This window comes from Cydia amplana, chromosome 1, assembly GCF_948474715.1.
Source record: "Cydia amplana chromosome 1, ilCydAmpl1.1, whole genome shotgun sequence".
Taxonomy (NCBI): domain Eukaryota; kingdom Metazoa; phylum Arthropoda; class Insecta; order Lepidoptera; family Tortricidae; genus Cydia; species Cydia amplana.
In genome coordinates this window covers 9,839,737-9,860,048 of record NC_086069.1, presented here as the reverse complement: position 1 = coordinate 9,860,048, position 20,312 = coordinate 9,839,737, and the positions used below count along the sequence as shown (strand labels likewise).

The window sequence follows — 20,312 nt, the reverse complement described above, 5'->3', positions numbered from 1 at the left end:
ATCTCGTGTCATTTATTCAAAATGGCATCACCGCTATCTAATAAAACGTTCACGAAACTATCGACACCGTCATGACGGCCGTCATCTTACGTTACGTTGATCCGTCTAGGAAACCGCGCCATCTTGTTTACATAGACAACGTTCTAGTGACGTCAGTCAACGCTATATAGCGGCCGTAATATGACGGCACCGTTTTCGGAGGAATCCAAAGCTTAAATAAATGCTTAAGCTTAAAACGTATTCTCAGCCGGCGGTATGACATTCCAAATTGCTTCAGCGTATTTACAGCCTGGCAAAAAAGAGTAGAAATTAAAAAGTGGCAACACTGCAGTGTCGTCCCGTTCTCTTATATAGATTGATTTGAAAGGGACGACACTACAGTATTGCCACTTTTAAATTTCTACTCTTTTTTGGCAGGCTGCACACGCAATAAATTTCAAATTCTAACTGATTTTCCATTAAGTATCTAGGAAAATCAGATGGTAAAAAAGTAGAGTCTGTGCGGAAATCTATTGGGCTCCATACATTCCACGACTCTTCTCTTTCCGCACAGAATCTAGCGTATGCCTATCTATCTTATGTGCTTTAATAAAAGTATGTAGGTACGTAAGGTACGTACACCTAAAAGACTTCGCGATTTGGCTACCTAATTGTTTTGAGATTAATCAGTAAGTAGTCTGGCTACTGAAATATTAACAAATGTTTGGCGGGAAATTAAAAAAATCTTGGGCTGGTCACACTTTGTGTAGTAGGAATTATAGCTATGATACTAGAATTTTTTTTTTCTGTGCACTCGTAAGGTACCTAAGAATATAAGTTAAATATACGTTGACGTGCACTCAAAGTCAGCTCACATAATTTCTACCAATATGTAAAGTACACACAACGATAAACACATGTTAACACTTTCTCACGATATACCATTGTAACAAGGCGAAAAATGAAATGTAGTGTAAATAAGACCTAGCTCGATAATACCGTAATATAAATCCATCACCAAAAAAATTACATAAGTACTATGCCAAATATGCTAAATGCTAAGTATCAAAATATTGATAGAGCACTAACCTCATAATTTGTTTACATTTGTGTAGGACTTGTAAACATTGCAGTTTTTCGCATTGTTTTTCGTTATGCAACGCTACACGTCGACTTCGCACATTGTCGTAATTATTTACGAGCTTAAATAATAGTTTGCGGACCTCACTCAGTATAAAAATTAATAAATTATTTAAAATAAACCCCTTATAAACCGTAAACAATTTGAATGAAAGACATAAATTGATAACTGACTTTTAGCTTTTTTTTTAATCATATACAATTAGTGATACAACAACGAAATATCTGTCAACAATTTTTGGTTAGCCAGACTCTCTAGGTACTTAATGAAAATCGCTGACATTGAAAAATTCCAAGCAAAAATGTAAAAAGGTAAAGCCCGTTTAAATCGCGTGTAATATTGAGTTTTCTCTATAGAAGATTAGGTTATACTTTAGATTTATTTATTTTACAACATAATAGTAATTTGTTTCACTCCTATTGTGCGAAATTACCCGTTTCGCCTACGCATCATCTCGCCCCAACACGGTGAGTACCAGTGTACAAGCCCCTTAAAATAATACTTAAATTTTATTACATATCCAAGAGTATTGTAGAATGTTTGTAATGGAAGAACTGCTTACTCTTCTTATTATGATACATTTATTTTCGGTCTGCCTGCTTCTACTATGCCTTTCTAATATTTTTTCCTTTTTAAAGAATATATATTAGAGTGTTCTTTAAAGCTTTAAAGCCTCTCGTCCCTCTTAAACGTACTACGTGGTTTTGACTCCTAATATTAAATAATTTTCATTGACAAGTAAAACTGATCATGGGTCGGATAAATACTGTCTAACATATTAGGGCCCATAGTTATAATTATAATTTAAGTGGCTGGCTTTACAAAGTTAACTTTTCCGCTCTCCGTGGCTCCACGCCCCGTAAGAAAAGAACGCCTAGTCATTGTTATTGGAATGTTTGTTTTGCTAGACTTAATCATTCAAAACTGTTATGTTTGTTTTGGATTAACGCCTTGTTTGAGTCCATTGATGAATCGTGGATTAACAGGGCAAGAATTGCTAATATAGTCGCGAGCGCAGGCACGTCTAATTTTCGGACGAACCAGTGTAAAACTAGTGTACTTATACATACATGAGTTATAGCGTAACATTAGCTTACGACAGTTCAAATTCGATTACCTACCTATCGATTTTTACATGCGAAATATGTGCCCGGGAAACGGGGGAACTAACAGCGTTGACATAAAAACGCATGGCAAAATTTTTAAACTGTTTGACTTGGGTATGAGTTAAATCACCAAAGTGGCCCATAGAATAGACGCCAGGTATCTGCCGCAGTCGCGAGTACTTTTAGCTTAAAATATAAGATATTACCCCGCGCTCGGTAAGTGAATGGAATGATTCCTGATGCCAATCAAATTCGTGTTACGTGTTGTATCAATCGATGTTCACAGACCGATAACGACCATATAGTACCTATTGAATTCCTATCAATTGACGGACGGGTTGTATCTTTTTGAACTGTAAATTAGCCGAATTATGTCTTTTGCCTGCGACTTAGTTCGCATAGATGGAATAACATAATCGTCCGTACAATTTCAAGCTCCTTTTCATTCCTTTAGATGTTTTTTCTGGAAATTGCCTTAGACTTTCCACATCTTACACTATTAATGAGTCTTTGGTTAAGCCATGAAATGGTCGGAAACTCGCATACTGTGTCAAAGCTGGGACGACTACGTGTAACTAGGTAGGTATTGGTTGGGCAATGGGCCTTAGTTCCTGTGCAAAACTTTTTCACTAAGTACCTTATCAATCTTATCATTTTACTGTCGATTAGAAACTTCTAAGTACACTCGTTATTCTGAACTTTCTAACTGTTAACTATTTATGCAGTCACGATTAGATCCATTATATGCTAATTTATTAAAATCTGCTGATGCCGATTAGACCTCAAGAGCATAGCCGTCTTTACAAAGCATTTGACAACCGTACCTATATTGCACCACTGATTGCACCCAATTAAGAAAGAAGATTAAATTGTTTTAGTTTACCCTGAGGTATTTTAATTAGATCATTTTTTTGAAGTGAAAACTTCTTAAGCGGCGCTGGGCACTTTTTGAGGTGAGGAAAAAATGATAAACTCGAGACAGCGTAAGGCGATCACGTGACCGTAAGGGGCGTAAGGTTTAGTTTAGATGGCCACTCATAATTTAGATGGCATTTAAATCAATAAAGAAAAACTCAATGTTATTTGACATTTATGTTGCGGACTCCTTTTCAAGACCCTTTATTACCTACCTACCTATGTTCAAATAATTTGACATTGTCATGGCAGTATGTAATAAACATGTCAATGAAAAAGTGTGATCCTATTTGAGAATGATAATAATATATAATAAATAAATAGAATACCTCCGCTAAACGTATGTATCGTGTTACCGGGCGTCGGTAACATAGTGAGGTGAGTTTTCACTTCTATCGGCACTCCCGGAGTGCAACCGTTGTTGGTTGTTTTTTTAATCTTTTGTAGGAATGTACCTACGACTCGTACCGATACGGTTGTTCAAAAACGCTGCTGGCTGAACCTACTGCCCCTTAAGACAGCTAAATGCAACCGCTAGATGGCGCTGTTCCTTTCAATAAAAATTCTGCATCACGCTCTCAATAATATGGAGGAGAAGCTGTTTTGCACAAAAGTAGACCGCATGGTCCATGGTTCTATACATACTCCGTTATGGACGGTATAGAATGGACGACAATCTTTTGGCAGAACTGTTGCAAATGAACAGCTTTCAGCTTTAAATAATAGTTCCTAATATCTCCGGTAGCGCTAGGGTAGCACAACACAATTGTCAGAAACTTGGTAAGAGAAATGTCTGTTTTTTTCCCATATAATAAAGTTTTTTTTAAATAATACAGTGATGGTGGCAAACAGGAATACGGCCCGCCCAATGGTAAGCGGTAACCGTAGCCCATGGATGCCTGTGACGTCAGCAACAGTGATGTTTTACAATTGTCGCACCTGTCACCGTGGTGAAATTGGGGCCAGCTATATACAGGTGCCCAGTAATTAGTGGATAACCTTCTAACCACCGACAGAGCACCTTAGACTGGTCCAGAAAATGCACTTATAGGTCTAGTAAAAGTTTCGTGGTTTTCGAGATAATCGAACTTTTCTGTCTTTTTTAATGGCTAGCTCCATACTTCACTTTAATCACAATCTAGGCCATATCTTTGTCTGTAAAGATGTAATTAGCGTGTGTGATACCATTTTAGAATCAGTATTAGATAAACTATTTTTAAGAAAGTTGGCCATTCTGTTCTCCATACATTTTTTTTTTCACCACAAACGATCAAACTTATTGAATTTTTGAAAGAAAAAATTGATTGGAATTTTTTGTGTGGCTACCATAAAGCGACAGCCATAGGTGGTAACGAAAGGTACGATCGCTGTGTATCGCTCCAACCTATGGTTATCGCTGCCACGACATTGAGCGACTTGCGACGGTGGCAGATATGGCCTAGATTGTGATTAAAGTGAAGTATGGAGCTAGCCATTAAAAAAGACAGAAAAGTTCGATTATCTCGAAAACCACGAAACTTTTACTAGACCTATAAGTGCATTTTCTGGACCAGCCTAAGGTGCTCTGTCGGTGGTTATAAGGTTATCCACTAATTACCGGGCACCCTGTATATCCGCATACAGAAAGAAATTCTTCTACCATCTTTAAAAGAGTATGCGCTATGAGTATGCGTATAACGAAATGAACTTGTACGTTTCGTTACACGCACGCTAGTAAGTTAATTAAAATTTGTTTTATCAATGTTATATCTATGTAGTTTCTGAAGTGTTTGCACTTTGCATTATTTGGCTTATACGAAGCAAACCTTTAGTACTTATTATAATGAAAATATTTATTTTAGTCACATTTTGCAATAAGTATTTATTTAGAATAAATAACGGTCGCTCTATGAAATAAGCAAAACGAAACGGTACAAACAACTCGATCTGTCAATTATAGAGCTTGTATTGGAGGCATTTAATAACTTTTTAAGTCCTTTTCTATGTAAAATACAAGATAAAGGTATGTGTTGTTATAATATACCAGCTTATAAATAGTATAACAGGTACTTCAACATAAGTACATGAGGCTTTTCATTTATAAGAGCAGATTAAAATTGAATGTTATATTTTGTCCAACAAGGTGTGGTCAAGTCAATTGTTTACTACATTTTTGTATGCTTTCTATTATTTCAGAAGCCTGATAAATCACCACAAACTATTACATATCAATTTGGATAAGAATATTCCAAGTCAGACGCTGAAATACTAAAGATGGTCGTGTTGGAATCTTGTTGGTCGCCCTGCATTTGGTCTTCTAATGTGAAGACTGGTAGCCGGGCGGTGGCGGTGTACACGGCAGCGATGAGTGTAGTTCTAATCACATTCATCAGTTACCAGCTAGCAGGTGGTGACTCAACACAACTATGGAACCCTCTGTTTGAAGCTGATGTCCGGGGATGTGAGTACTGTTGCAAATCTCTTTATGTATAATGCATTACCAGTTCTCACTTATGGAACTGAAACCTGGGTTTTCACCAAAGGCATATTACGTAAACTAAGCGTTGTCCAGCGGGCGCTAGAGAGAAAACGGGTGGGGATCACATTGAGAGACCGTAAAATGAATGAGTGGCTGAGACAGCAGAGCAAGGTCACGGATGTTGTAAAACGCGTAGCCAGTTTGAAGTGGGAATGGGCTGGTCATATGCCACGAAAGACCGACTCGTGGAGTAAACGAATACTCGAGTGGCGACCATGGGGGGAAGAACGTCCTCCAAGTAGACCCAATATGCATTGGGAAGATGACATCAAAAGGACTGCGGGGATGAGATGGCTCCAGGTTGCACAGAACCGTGACGAATGGCGAAAAATGAAGGGGGCCTACACCCAAAGGGTAGAAAAGGGCTAAAGAGAGAGAGAGAGAGAGAGCATTACCAGTGCCCTGGGATTCACTTAAAGTAGCCTGTCAAATGGTGTTTATTGGTATACTGATTATGCCCAACACAGTCGAAAGCTGCTGACAATGACAATTAAAGAATTAAAAAAAAAATTATATTATTTCTTCTCACTTAATTTTGTCAAATGAATAGGTAGACAAAGACCATAGCTGCAGGAAAAATAATTTCTCACTTTTGCATTAATTTTGTGTTGCTGAACATGTTTATTGAATACACATTGAATAAACAAATTTTTTGGTAGAGGTCTACACTTATAGTTACTACACAAACATGGCAGCCTAACATTAGCGTGAGTTAGACCTAGCTAAGTTGACAGTGATTTTGATAGCATAGACTGCAAGTGTTATTTTGATTTTTAAAATTCTATAAAATTATAATGTTTAAATAATCCTTGCACAGTCTATGCTATCAAAATTGCTGCTAACTTAGCTTGGTCTAACTCTTCTTCATTTGTCGAGTTTGCAGTAAAAAATTATGGTTTGTTTTAACTATTTATACAAAATATTATTTATTTGTTTGTCAGATCCCTACCAAGTACTACATGTTTTGTTTCAGCCATGAAAGTTTTTGGAGGCATTTTCATCTGCATTCTCGGACTCCTGATAATATCTTCAATTTGGATGGTATGTGTTAATTTAGCCAAACAAAAGGGATAAGTTCGCTTTTGGGTCATTTGCAAATTTATAGTACCTTTGTCTAATTTTTTCTAATTAATTAGATATTCTAATTATAAGGTAATTTGCAAATGACCCCTTTGTACAAATGATGTGTGTTTTTTCATGTTTTATGTTTATTTTTGTACAATAAAGTGTCTTACTACTACTACTAGGGAGGATCCAGCTTTAAGATCAGGCGGGTCACATTGTCGAATTCTAGTAAATTTTTCGCAAATTAAACTATGAAACTTATTTATTGTAGACCCAGCCTAGGGTTCTGCAACCACCTTTGTGGCCAAAGATATATTTAATAGTTGGCTTACAGTGAAAGACAGCTTGAGAAAACAGGACTAATTACAAAAGGCAAATTTCCCTCCTTGGTTGGAAGGTCCAAAGGCAGTTGCTTTTGTAACAAAACTAGTACCCGCATCAATTCTTGAAACAAGGTTTTTAAAGTAAACCTTAGTTTTCTACAAAATTCAACATGGCAAACTTAAGTTATTTACATGATATAGAGGTACAAGGTAAGGAGCCATATGTACACATATAATATTAAAAATGAAAGTAACAGGAAACTGTTCGTTTCACATTTAACCTGGGTTACCCTAATGTTTCTCGTATGCAATTATAATAAGGTCATCAGTATAAGCTGGTGTCTTGCAGGTCCTACGATAATCCTCATAGACACTTCTTTAGCAACAGAGTGGTCAAAGCTTGGAACAAACTCCCAGAAGACGTAGTATCGGCCCAAAGTGTCAAAGAGTTCAAGAACAAATTAGATAAGCACAACGCAAATCCTACTCTGTTGATGACTCTGGATACAGGCATTATCAGTTGTTTCAACTGCCTGCCTGCCTAACAAATAATAATAATAAGATAATAAATCATTTGTGATATATTTTCAGGTGATAGGCATTAATATTTGGATGCGCGGTCTCATACTGCCCTGGCTGATCATCATGGGACTCATCATTTGCTTCCAACTCACCTTCGGGTTGTGGCTAATAGGGGGCTACTACATTTATGTAAGTTAAAAAGGATGTGTAAGGTAGAGAGAGGGCCAATAGAGAATACACTCTCCAGGCAAGTGTTGTGCCTGGGGACCGGAGTCCAGAGGAGTTGTAACTGTTATTTTAAATATCATCAAACCAGGGTTTTAAGTGTGCCCCAAACAACCATAGAGTCTGTGCGGAAAGTAGGGTTGCCAAATGGTCGGGATTCGGCGGGATTCTCCCGATTTTTTGCATGTGTTCCCGATTCCCGACAAAGTGAAAATTGTCCCGAAAAACAGCATCACGTTATAAAACAATAATTTCAAGTTCTGAACTGTCGTCGAGCGAACCAGAGACCCGCGTCGATCCCGTCAGCGCGCGCGCGGGGCGCGCGTGGCGAGATTGGGCAGAGCAGCTGACGTAGTGCCAATAATGTAAAATATCGTTGTATTTAATACAATTAATTTAATTTGAATGGTTCATTTTCCCGACTTAAGGTCCAAAACCCCGAAAAATTTATATTTTTTCCCGATATTAGCGCCTTTCGATCTGGCAACCCTAGCGGAAAGAGAAGAGTTGTGGAATGTATGGGGACCAATCCACGACTCTTCGCTTTCCGAACATATTTTATATGTTTTTAATTACGTCATTTAATTTTTAGATAAACATTATTTTCGTTTGTGTTACAGCTCGATGCAACATTTGCAGCCCTGGTCGATTTCCTGTTTATGGCTTACAATGTAAGTAAGAGAGTAATTTTATATGTGCAAGTAGCATGCATAGTGTGTACTAATGTTGCCAATTTCATTGGTGGTAACTCCGTACATCATTTTTCTTACCGAAACGCGAGTTATTTCGTAGTCGACCTCTAATCTAAGTGGAATTATCAGTACCGCTACTTGACACCAGATGTCACAAATGTAGCTACTGACGAAAAATGTACTGCTAAAACAATTTACTACTAATATTATAAGCGGAAGGAGTTGAAAATTGAGTTCCAGTGCATCCGGTTATAATATTAGCGGAAAATTGTTTCGTTAGAGCTAATTGTTGAGATGAATTAGAGTTTTAGTTTGCCTCGACATCTATTGTCAACTAGCAGAACTGATAAAGTCCGCTACTTGATGCTAGATGTCGACTACGAAATAACTCGCTTTTTGGTAAGAAAACTGATGTATGGAGTTACCACTCTTTCTTTATTTATATTTCTCTCTCAGTATTATCGGGCCAAAAATATGTAATAAAATTCCTAATGACATTAAATTTACAGAAAGCGACTCAATATTCAATAAAAAACTTAAATGTCTACTTCTAGACCAAGCATGTTATTCTGTTGATGACTTTATGAAAGAGAATATGTAAATTTTACTGTATTAACAATTATTGCACGATCAATATTTAGAGATTTGTAAACTTTGACCAATGTATTATTATTATCTAGAATTGTAAAATAACTACAGTAAAACCTGGATAATTGCAATCTCAAGGGACCGGCCAATTTTTGTCAATTAACCAGGTTTTTCATTTAAGCAGGTCGTGCCAATTAACGAGGTTCAAAAAATCGTTGTTGCAATTATAGAGGTTCTCATTAATAGAGGTTGCGTTCTGAGAAATTGCGAAGAACTAAAATAACGGATTTTTTGCACAGTGTCAATTATAGAGGCCTTTTGGTCTCAAGGGACCGGGACCGGACCTTTGGTTGCAATTATTGAGGTTTTGCATTTATCCAGGTGTCAATTAACCAGGTTTCACTGTATCTTATTTCAATTGTACCTGTGTGACCTGTAAAATATTTTTTACCAATAAAGAAACTAATCAATCTCTATGCTTGAAATTGACTGATCCAAAATAAAATGTACTATATAATTGTTATATCTTCATTTCAGATCTACTGTTGGCTGTGCGTCTTCTCCCAGTATCAAATAATCTTAGAAATGCAGTCACCTAATATAGAAATGTTGATCGAAGAATAACGATAAAACAGTTTGGCACAAAAATTAAATATTTAGGTAATGTATTTCCAATATGTATACAATGTTCCCCGTTTTTTTGATATTTTTAACAGTTTCTGAAATTGCTGCTAGATGGCGTTAGTAGTATCGGATATATTTTAGTACATATTTCAAACTAACATCATATTAAAAATATGCAAATCTTTCGCGATTTCTATAACCTTCATTGTTAAAAGTATTTTTTCGCGGTTATTCTTTTAGTTTTGGATAAATTTGGTAGAAGTAGCTATCAAATTTTCCATTAGATAGCGGTAAGTGTTATGACAACTATGACAATATGGCAAGTAGGCAGCCTTACCTAAACATCAAAAAAATGGTTGTAGCTATTTTAGTTCTTAATTTGCTTAACTGCTTTCAAACATCGTAATATATAAGACTTCTGTGTCCGTCCTTAAATATTACTGAATATTGTATTTATTAATATGTGAAAGATTATATTAGCAGAATATTATTAAACTGTAGGTATGTAAAAATATTCATAATAAGTAGGTAACGAGTTATGTAAGGCAATTAGACTTGACAATAGTCAGCATTTATTAGTATTCTATGTAGACACATTTACTCGACTCACTATTCATCAGTACGATTAAACTGACTGACCATTTTTAAAGTGCCTGACAAGCACTGACCATCCAGCCTCTAGACTCAACTTAGGCCAATTCTTTCATGAAACCGATGCTGCCAAAAATACAGGGGTGCGGGGGACGAGGTGAGCGAGTCCCGTGCCGTGATTGGTCCGTTCAAACACACGTGGGCGTCAGACAGAAATATCTGCCGGGCGCTAGTGATGTGACACGTTGAATAATAACATTGTCAATCACGGTCAATAATGTAATAACAGTAATAATATGCAAGCATGTTTTGAATGCTATGTTGATTCGTTCGTTCGAAAACATTAACCCATAACGTTGTGGTTTCGTTAGCAGGTGTATCTGCTTTATATAATTAATTTAAAAATAAACTATTGGTAAAAAGGCGTCTTATGGGATTTAGAGAAGCGCGAGACGAGACGAGATGCGGATGCGGATATTCGCAACATCTTCATTCACGCAGCTCGCCCTTCGGCCTCGCTTTAAATTACTGAGGGTTGCACGCTTGGAAGTCGGGGTGAAGGCTTCGGGCCTTCGGCGGGTCAGCCTTCGGCCTCCCAGCCTGATATTCGCCCTTCGGGTTCGCTTAACCTACTTGGAAATTTTCCTTTGCCCGTGTCCGCCGCCATTTTGAGTGTTAATAAAAAATAATTCACATACTAATCTTGGGCCCCCAAGCTCGCCGCATGCCAAATCTCAACGCGCTCAGACCAACTTGAAAAAAAAATCATAATCATAATCATAATTCTTTATTGCAACCATGGTATTACAAGGTGTTCTTATGTTAGTTAGTACATTTTGAAACTTTTTAAATGCAATTTGTGTTGTCTCGGGCCCTCTATGGCATTTGGTCGAGTACGGCACCTATCTCTCACCTTTGAAGCTTTTCATAAAAAATAAGTGGCCATTTTTACCGCCATATTGGTTTTATTAAAAAAAAAATCCATAGGAATACAGCTAGGTGACCCCGAGTTTTCGTGACCAAAATTTTAGCGCGCTGGGAGCATTTTGAAAAATGATCGCCATTTTGAATCCGCCATTTTGAAAAAATAATGGCGGCTTCAGAAACTGTCAGCGTCCCTCTATGACATTTGGTCGAGCATCTCCCACGTATCTGTCACCGTTTAGTGACCAAAAGTCGGATAATCCGGTAGACCAAAAGTCGGATTTTTCTGGAAGTCACCAAACCACCCCCTCTATACGACCGTATCAAAGTCAAATACCCCAGGAACCCCCTTCTGGGAGAGCAATTATGTCAATTAATCAGTCGGGTTGCGGCTTTATATACAGGGTGGATTTTCTTTTTGGCTCAGTGAGGGCAGCTACCAGATCCCGTACTGCTACGAGAAAACGGTCTTAGGAGACCTTCCCTCGATTTCAAATTAGATCCCATTCCTATTGAGGATCAAAAGCTTGTATGGAAGCAAAAAAAAATTTCGGCTAGAAAAGCCACAAATCGAGGAAAACTTTTCCCATAATATTTGAATGAAAATGAAAACTTTTATTTTTCACATGCTACTTTTGTATGCCAATCGATTCCATTCCTATCCAGTATCAATAGTTTCCTAGGGGTCGACTTACGGTAATGTACTAAAAAGCCACAAATTAATAAAAACTTTTTCCATACATTTACTATGGAGAAAATGTGAAATTTTATTCACAATTTTCTACCTCGCCCATCATTCGTACAGCAATGTCTTCATACAGTATTATGGTTCTTAAATTTAACAGGACAGGACTGATTGGCCAAATATTATGGGAAAAGTTTTCCTCGATTTGTGGCTTTTCTAGACGGAAATTTTTTTTTGCTTCCATACAAGCTTTTGATCCTCAATAGGAATGGGTTCGATTGGCATAAAAAAAAGTTTGTCAAAAATGACCTTTTTCTCTTATCCTGTATGTTTTTTCCAAAATCTGTAAATGCCAATCTTCATTAATTTGAAATCGAGAGAAGGTCTCTTAAGACCGTTTTCTCGTAGCAGTACGGGATCTGGTAGCTGCCCTCACTGAGCCAAAAAGAAAATCCACCCTGTATTCGCGGTATCCTACTATACCCACCAATTAAAAACACCCTGTATAATTCTATTAAGAGTTATTACATGGTTTAAATCAAATATTTATTTCTTATTATGTAAATGAAATGTTATTTAACACAATCTAACTAAATGAAGTTTAAATTATTTGGCCGAATGTTCAAGTATCATTGCCATGTTGGCAGTCGTACACAGAAAAAAAGCAAAAATTAAAAAGTTAAACCGACGCCCACTATTCTCAACAAAAATGGAATCAAAATAATGCATTTTAAATTGCAACCGTGTGTTTTTGTATAAAATTGGTCTTGTGATTAATTTAAATTTGCAATGTTTTTATAATCGCTAAGAGTAATACGAGTAGGTACCTATGTAGTGCTGAATTGACAATATCGTTTATGTTCAAGGGAAAATTGGTACCTGACCGTAAGTGTAATTCTCATATTATTTATTTGTTTTATAGTGAATTTTTCGCAAATACCTATGCGATTTGAATTGAATTACCTTGTCAATAGTAAACAATCACATTCTATGGATATGGACATCACTAGTTTGGGCTTAGGAATGTCACGTAATAAAAGACAAGAAAGGATGTATACGGATGCAGCGCGATAGAAAGAGACTTTCTTAAAAGACGTCATCGAGTTTCAAGCGCTGTCAAATTTGATGAGACGCTTAAATTAAAATATTTTTTATCCATTTCTCTAAAAAATCGGCTTACCTGTGAAATGAAATGCCATTTTTTGTACACCAGAGTTTTTAGTGTTCTTGCCACACAATTTGACACAACAATAATGCATTTTTGATAGCAAAAACTTCTTCGAGCTACCGAAGTTTCTAGACCGAGCCCGGTCCGCCGACTGAAGTAAGCGGTGTAGGCGTGACTCGAAGATGGAGTAACGCTACCGTATGTGTGGCAGAGGGGGTAGCGCGACTATGCTATGTCTAGAGGCTGGATGGTCAGTGCTGACAAGTAATTTTACTGTAAAAAGACAGATAAGGATATTTAAATTAGTGTAAGAAAAATGATAGAATTCCGTCCTAACACAATGTTCTTTACTTATGTTCATGAATCTCATATTTCTTTGTCTATGATTATTTTATGAGTACTTTGACTATAGATATATAATACACTATGTTTTTGTATTTTACATCGTTATAGATTTTTGATGTTTGGATATATATGTATACAAAATCAGGTCAGATCACTTAAAGATTTAATAAATCTGTAGAATAGATATTAAATGGTTTTTCATGTCCACTCGTCGACTCACCAATGACCACTGCGTCTCTTTCGGATGTTTCTATAAGCAGAAACAAGAAGATACATAACTACCTATTAAATATTAAGGCATTTTATGACAAAAATGCCTTACATAATTTTGGAAAAGAGCTGATACTCTTCAAACGGATAGCTCGATTCTATCAAACAGCTAAGAACCACCACAAGGAAGCTTTCAGGTAAAAAAAAAACGCATCGAAATGGAGAGCTACGATGCCACAGACAGACAGACGTTGACATCTGCATTTTAGCTTGTGTCACGTGACTGCTGTCCATAATCATAACTTATACTGATTCCAGATAGCATTAGACTCCAGACGATCACAGAATCAGCGATTCTAAACCTTAAAACCGGACTTTACAACTCTGTCACGGGCATAAACATATGTATGTTTTGTTCCCTTTGTAACGGTAACTCATTAAAATTTGTATCAGTAGAAGCAAGTAGAAGTTACTTTCACGGGTTGATATACGTTTAACTTTTTGATGGGTTGAAGTATAGCGCCATCTAGTTATGTCTTTGAGAAGGTGAAAAGTTAGAACCCAAATGCTATTTTAAGGTTGAATGTATAGTAGTTACTACGATAAGACTTCGTTCTTGCTGTACAAAACAGATGGCGCTAGTGTTTACGTATTTCGTAAAAAAAAAATCATAATAATCCAATAACATTCTTGAATATTTATGGGAAGAATGTTTATATAACAATAATAATTTATAAAATTCAGCCTCTACCTACGGTTCGTAACATACAATCTGGTATAAAAGTGCAAATTGCTCTTTCCCTTTACTGTGCTCCTAGTACTTTGGTATCGCAGGGTTACGTCATTGATACACTGTACCGCAATCCATCACCGCTATCGTTTTATAATGTCCTGGTACATTCAACATAACATTGTTGCTCTGATTGAGTTCGTTTACGGTGGTATTTTCCGTAACAATGAGGTATCGTTGAAGTGGTTGAATATGACTGTTTCAGAATTCCTCAGTCCGTAGTGTAGATAAATATGACCACAGAAATTATGGGCTTTTTGACAAAAATAGTTTGTGCAACTTCTGTGCTCCTAGTACTTCTCCGCGACTGGATCGAACTTTTCGACGACACGATAGCACAATGACGGGGTAGTCTATATCGAAGTCTATCTATACATATATATCTCTACTATACCCTTCTGCGGCTCCTGCAAGTTCTGCGCGCCTAGTATTTCTCCGCGACTGGCGCGACTGTTTCTCGACAACACCGCGACATAATCCGCGCACGATACGAGTATGGCTATAACCGCGAAAATCGAAGTTCGCAAATTGCGGGCATTTTACTCTGTCACTCCAGTTACGCTTCCATTGGAGTAAAAGAGAAAGATCCCCGCAATTTGCGATTTTCGCGGTAGCCCCTCAGGGCATAATAAACGGATTCCACTGTAACTAAAGAAATCGGCCTTAATTAACCCGCGACTCGGGCACAGCCCTTCCACTTCATTTGGTGTCTACAGGTACTGAGGGCCTACCGCGAAAAAACCGAGATTCGCAAATCGCGGTGATCTTTCTCTTTTACTCCGATGAAGGCGTAATTAGAGTGAAAGAGAAAGATGCCTGCAACTTGCGAACTTCGAGTTTGTGCCTGTGCACAACATCTGCGCCCCTAGTGTTTCTCCGCGACTGAATCGACTATTTCTTAACAAATACGAGTACGTGTTAGCATAGCTTGGCAAGCACTAGACCACGCGTCACACGCGATCTTCTATCGCAATTTGGTTAAAACAGAGGGCCTATCGCGAACCACGTTCGAAGTGTTACCTCCCTGTCACACTTACGTACGAATTTACAAGTGCGACAGAGAGGCAACACGTCAAACGTGGTTCGCGGTAGGCCCTCTGTACCTAGTTCCGCGGTATCTTCTTCATTTTGAAAGATTACCTGTATAAAGGAGTTGTTATTTATAAATAACACAACATAAGTAAAAATCTTAATCATTTATTCAGAGAAATAAAATCCTCCATTTTTTTTTCATGTTACAAATAAAATAAACATAAAAATTGTACACGAGAAGAGGCTTAAGTCGAGGTACAACTGAAAACAATCGAATTACAAGCCAAATTCCATGTAAATTACAACTTTGATACAATATTAATGATAATTACCTTATTATTACGATACATTAACGAAGCCGTATAAAAATCGAAAGAATAACTTTTGTCACTCGTATTGCACTGTTAATAATAGCATAAATATTACCAATTTTATTTATAACTGTTACACCTAGTAATTTAAATAATTATCTATTTTTGTTCAATTAAATATAAAAAAATAAGTATAATTTGGTTTAAAAGTATTTACTGGAATGTGTTGAGTATTTTTAATTCTACTTTGTCATGATGATGACTATGACGGCGTTTTATTTTCGTTCATCATGATTATCGTGAATGAATGAATGAAGAGTAAGGTAGATTAAAAAGTAGAATTTTCGCAAATCGAATTTAGTAGTTTTATTACATTGCTGAACATTCACAGTATGATCGAGATTTTTGTAGAGTGGTATGAACATTTTTGTATACAATTAATATTGCTTTTTGAACGAACTTACGTTGTAACATTTCAATTCAAATACAAATAAAACATTTTCTAACAAAATTTGAGCACTGCCAAAAAGAACAACTTTACTAAACGCTTACCCTATAATGATATAAGTAGTATGTACAATGAAATCTTATTTCCGACTAAAATAATATACAGTGCTTATTGCCTACAATTTACAGTTATCGAGTCGTACAGTAGCCTAAGTACAGTCGTGTAATTATGGTACAATAATTTACAAAAGCATTAACTAGACACTTAAGTTAAAATGATATGCAATAAGCTATGGGTAGCTCACAGATGTCCAAATTCCTAGCTAAAGTTAGAACCTCGTCGCTTTAAGTTTCAGCCGACGATAGTATGGCGACTACAGTTCACAATTCACAGTAAAACTTAACAGCGACGAAATTATGAAACCCTTAAAGATAATGGAATAAATCGTAACGGTTTGGAATGTTTCTGTAAATGCGTCGTCAAGTGCTCAGCACCTAATTTTTGGCACAGTTTTACCTTACACTTAGAGTATTAATAATTGGGGTCATATAAAAAAGAAATTGCCTTTCAAGCTTTGAGTATTAAAACGTGTTAATTAGTTTAGCATTGACATTAGAGTATCCGTATACAATTTTTTGAAGTAAAAAATTTCAAACAAATTTATTTACAGTCTGTCAAATAAGTCGGTTACAACAGATAACGTTTGTTGAAGACAATTAGAGGACAATTAACTATAACAAAAAAAAGAACTAAACTTAACAACCAACTTAACGATTGACAAATATTTGAACGAACTATTGAACACACAACGCAATTGCTCACTCCAAGCAATACACATTCCCAAACTAATGTCTATGAGGCTATGAACCTGACGAGTACCAGTTCGTATTAGGAGGTGCAGATTTATCCACGGACTGGTGAGTGTGAGGCGTGTGGGCCGAATGAGCCTGAGGATGGTAAAGATGGAAGGAGGAAGGGGGGTGGAAGAACTGACTCTGATCTAACGAAGAAGTGTAGTCCAAAGCGCTAGGGACAGCGGAGTATGCTTGTGGCTTCAGCGGTAATGGCGGTTCACCCAAATAAGAGTGCCTTAACGCCTCGGAATAAGCGCTGTTATCGTACGACAAAGCGTATTGCTGTTTGTCCCTAGGAGATACAGATCCAGGAGGAGTCATCGCAGAATGGTAATCAGCGTAACCACCATAGGCCAGTGAACCAATATCGGTGCCTTTGTGACCTAGTTGTTCACCATAGCCTGATCCCTCACTGCCAGGAGGAGTGGGCAGCGGGCCTGACTGACCGTCACTTGAATAATAGCCACCCGTCCTGCCATCACCAAGGAAATTACTTCTAATAACACTCTCCCTGTTAGCATATAGTTGCCGTAGCAGCGCTGAGGCGGGTGTTGAAGTATGATTTCCAGGAATCTGCCTGTTTAAATGGTTTAGGTGATGGTTTTGCGTCCCTATCCATTGTATAGTCGACTTTTGTTGCTGTTGCTTCAATAGAGCGTCTGTTGAAAAGTCCGTCGGTCTATGTGAGATTTCTTTACCGTCTAAGGCAGGTAAGTGCTTCGACATGGCGTTTTCTAGATCTCTAACAGAAGTTGCGTCCGAAGTGCCCTCCGGAATAGACAAGTTCGTTTTATTGATATCTCTTTCAGCAGGTGATATCGCTGCGCCAGGATTGGATGAGCTCTTTCGTCTATCTTCATCTCTTTCTTCTTCATCGCATTCCGCATGTTTTCTCTTTTTCATTCTTCTCGCCGGCATGGGGGAGGTTCTTTCCGGGTTGGTGTGCAGCGGTAGCGGTTGAGAGTCGTTGAGCCTGGTGAGGTGTGTGACGTCAGATGTAGGTACTGGGGCTGTTGAGGCAGATTCGGCGTTGTTTGTGGCTTCCGTTCTCTCCGCGGGGTGGCGTGAGGGAGGCGGCGGATTACCAGAGTTGTCGGCGTCCGGGGGCCCGTTTTCAGGGTCTCCCGTCGTCTCTTCTCGCTTCACGCCTTGCACACTTTCTTCCATTTGGCAGCAATCCATTACGGTGTTAGGGTATTCGCGCCCGCTGCAACAAACATTTTTTTATTAATGAAAGCAATTTTATTCGGATGTTCTTGGTTCAAGACGGGAAGCTGAAGGAACTACCTGAATCGTTGTTTTTTGTTAAAATATTTCCTCTTTCAGGTTATATACAGTTTTGTATAGTTTATGCTTAGGTATAATAGGTATTGTAAAATAAAGAAAAAAAAATCTTTTGCACACGTATTTCCCCTGACCATAATGCGCATTTAATTTTGTATGCAAATTTACCACATTTTACCAGACTACCGTGTCATTCCATCGACATTTGTCAATCAGGAAAATACCGAAAAGTCGCGGGAAAATCAGACAAGGAGAACTATTCTAAGAACTCAAAGTGAATTAAGCTAAGTTAATTTCAGTAGGTATGTTTTGCAAAGAACCTGAATATTTTATGTTTGTGGTTGAGGGTCGGAAGATGGTTGGAGTTTACCTAATAACATAGTTGACGCAGATGATGTTCTGCTCCTCTGCGTTTTTGGACGAGCAGACGACGGTGGCGCAGGTCTGCATCCAGGTGTAGCCGCCGAGCTTGTTCATCACGCGGTAGTAGTGCGTGAGCACTTGACCTTTGTTCATTACTGCAACAAAGAACATAAATGTTTAGTATCAATCTCACGACTAAATCCCCCATATTAGGGTTTTCTAAACAACAGACTAATTGAAATTTAGACCGAAGCGATGAGAAAATATTCTACTAGGTACATTGCATGACGGTACACGACAGTCGGTCCACGAGAAAGATAAATATGAATGCCTGGCCTGGACACTTGATGAGACATCTTAGGAACCAGTTTACCCATATGTCTAGTTTTTCTAAAGACAATCGACGCAGATGGCACTATCCTACATTGGCTGTGTTGGCTGTGGCCTCAGATCCAGATGCATATTATAGGTACCAAAGACATGGCATGAGATTCATTACTCCGACGCTGATGGCCAATCAACGCCATTAGGTACATGAAATTTAATGTTTACTAAAATGTCTTTGTTACTGAGATTAGATGTAGGATTACGTAATTCAAACAAGAAATAATAAATGGAAGGTCTTCCTACTTTTATAGATGCGGCCACTCATAAGGAATCGATTTCATTGTGCAAAAACTTAGGCTTGCAACTAGGTATCAGCATTAACTTCTGGTGTTGACATTGTTATCAAAAGGCTCAGACCATACCAGCGCGACCTTGCTGACACATGACGTAAACCAAGCAGTCGTATTATATTCAAACCCATACAAATCTACGAGCTAAAGGTAGTAAGACACGTGTATTGTTGTACGTGAGTCATTAAGGTTCTGACGGTTTTTGGTTAAGTCCATGCATTGTGTATTGTATGTTTTATAATTATTAATGCGCTTGGGCGTGAGCCAAAGAGTGAAACCGATCCTGACGTTTTCAATATAACGTTGGTTTTATAAAGATTTTTTTTTGACTGATTTTCATATTCTTCATTGTCTTGTCAGTAGCGTTATATTGTGGTTCGTGCTCAATCCATAATTAATCGTCTTTGTTTTTAATTTAAACAATACCTAATGAAGGACACTTTAACAGTTGTTATATTATAATAATCAACAGTAGGTACCTATAAATTGAGTAATATTCAACTCCGATTTAAAAATAAATCCTTTTCAGTCAACAAATGACGCACACCATAAAAATGTCGGAAGTCTTCAACATTAATTTACAATCGAATAAAGCTGTGCGCATCAACAGCCTGCCAACGTACATTGCTAACCAAATTACCCGCTTTCTAGCAAACCGACGGACTTTTATGTTAATAAAACAATTGGTATTCACGGCCCGATATGTCCACATTTGACCGGCATCTATACGTGCATACATACATACGTATTGTATGTTTTAAACGCTATCGTAAAGCTATCAACAGTTTAGGTGCTAGAGAAAAACCATGCTGGGCTGATGCGTGATTGGAGTTTGGATAGGCTATTTGGGAATTTTATTGCGGTATACGGTGGTGCTTGACGTAGGTAATGTAAACATAGTTACCTAGTTAAATTTACCAGTGACAAGAAAA

General features: G+C 37.6%; 2 protein-coding genes across 5 annotated transcripts in view; one reads left to right on the top strand and one right to left on the bottom strand.

Annotated features, from left to right (window-relative positions):
- LOC134647513 (uncharacterized) overlaps positions 1 to 9,812 on the top strand; it is a 206,595-nt gene extending 196,783 nt beyond the window's left edge. The window contains exons 1-6 of one of the 2 annotated variants that reach the window (XM_063501865.1): positions 5,101 to 5,143; positions 5,317 to 5,581; positions 6,633 to 6,700; positions 7,639 to 7,758; positions 8,415 to 8,465; positions 9,612 to 9,812. In XM_063501865.1, the coding sequence (XP_063357935.1) occupies positions 5,395 to 5,581; positions 6,633 to 6,700; positions 7,639 to 7,758; positions 8,415 to 8,465; positions 9,612 to 9,698 (513 nt within the window). In that variant the 5' untranslated portion in view covers positions 5,101 to 5,143; positions 5,317 to 5,394 and the 3' untranslated portion in view covers positions 9,699 to 9,812. Of the gene's footprint in view, positions 1 to 5,100; positions 5,144 to 5,316; positions 5,582 to 6,632; positions 6,701 to 7,638; positions 7,759 to 8,414; positions 8,466 to 9,611 lie in introns of those variants that run through there. The other variant, XM_063501871.1, reaches the window with a different exon arrangement.
- A 6,314-nt stretch (positions 9,813 to 16,126) lies between these two features.
- The window catches only part of LOC134663144 (protein trachealess), a 188,463-nt gene continuing 184,277 nt past the window's right edge, over positions 16,127 to 20,312 (bottom strand). For all 3 annotated transcript variants that reach the window (XM_063519490.1, XM_063519498.1, XM_063519506.1), the window contains exons 12-13: positions 18,711 to 18,858; positions 16,127 to 18,263 (exon numbers count right to left, since the gene is read on the bottom strand). In XM_063519490.1, the coding sequence (XP_063375560.1) occupies positions 17,063 to 18,263; positions 18,711 to 18,858 (1,349 nt within the window). In that variant the 3' untranslated portion in view covers positions 16,127 to 17,062. The remainder of the gene's footprint in view (positions 18,264 to 18,710; positions 18,859 to 20,312) is intronic.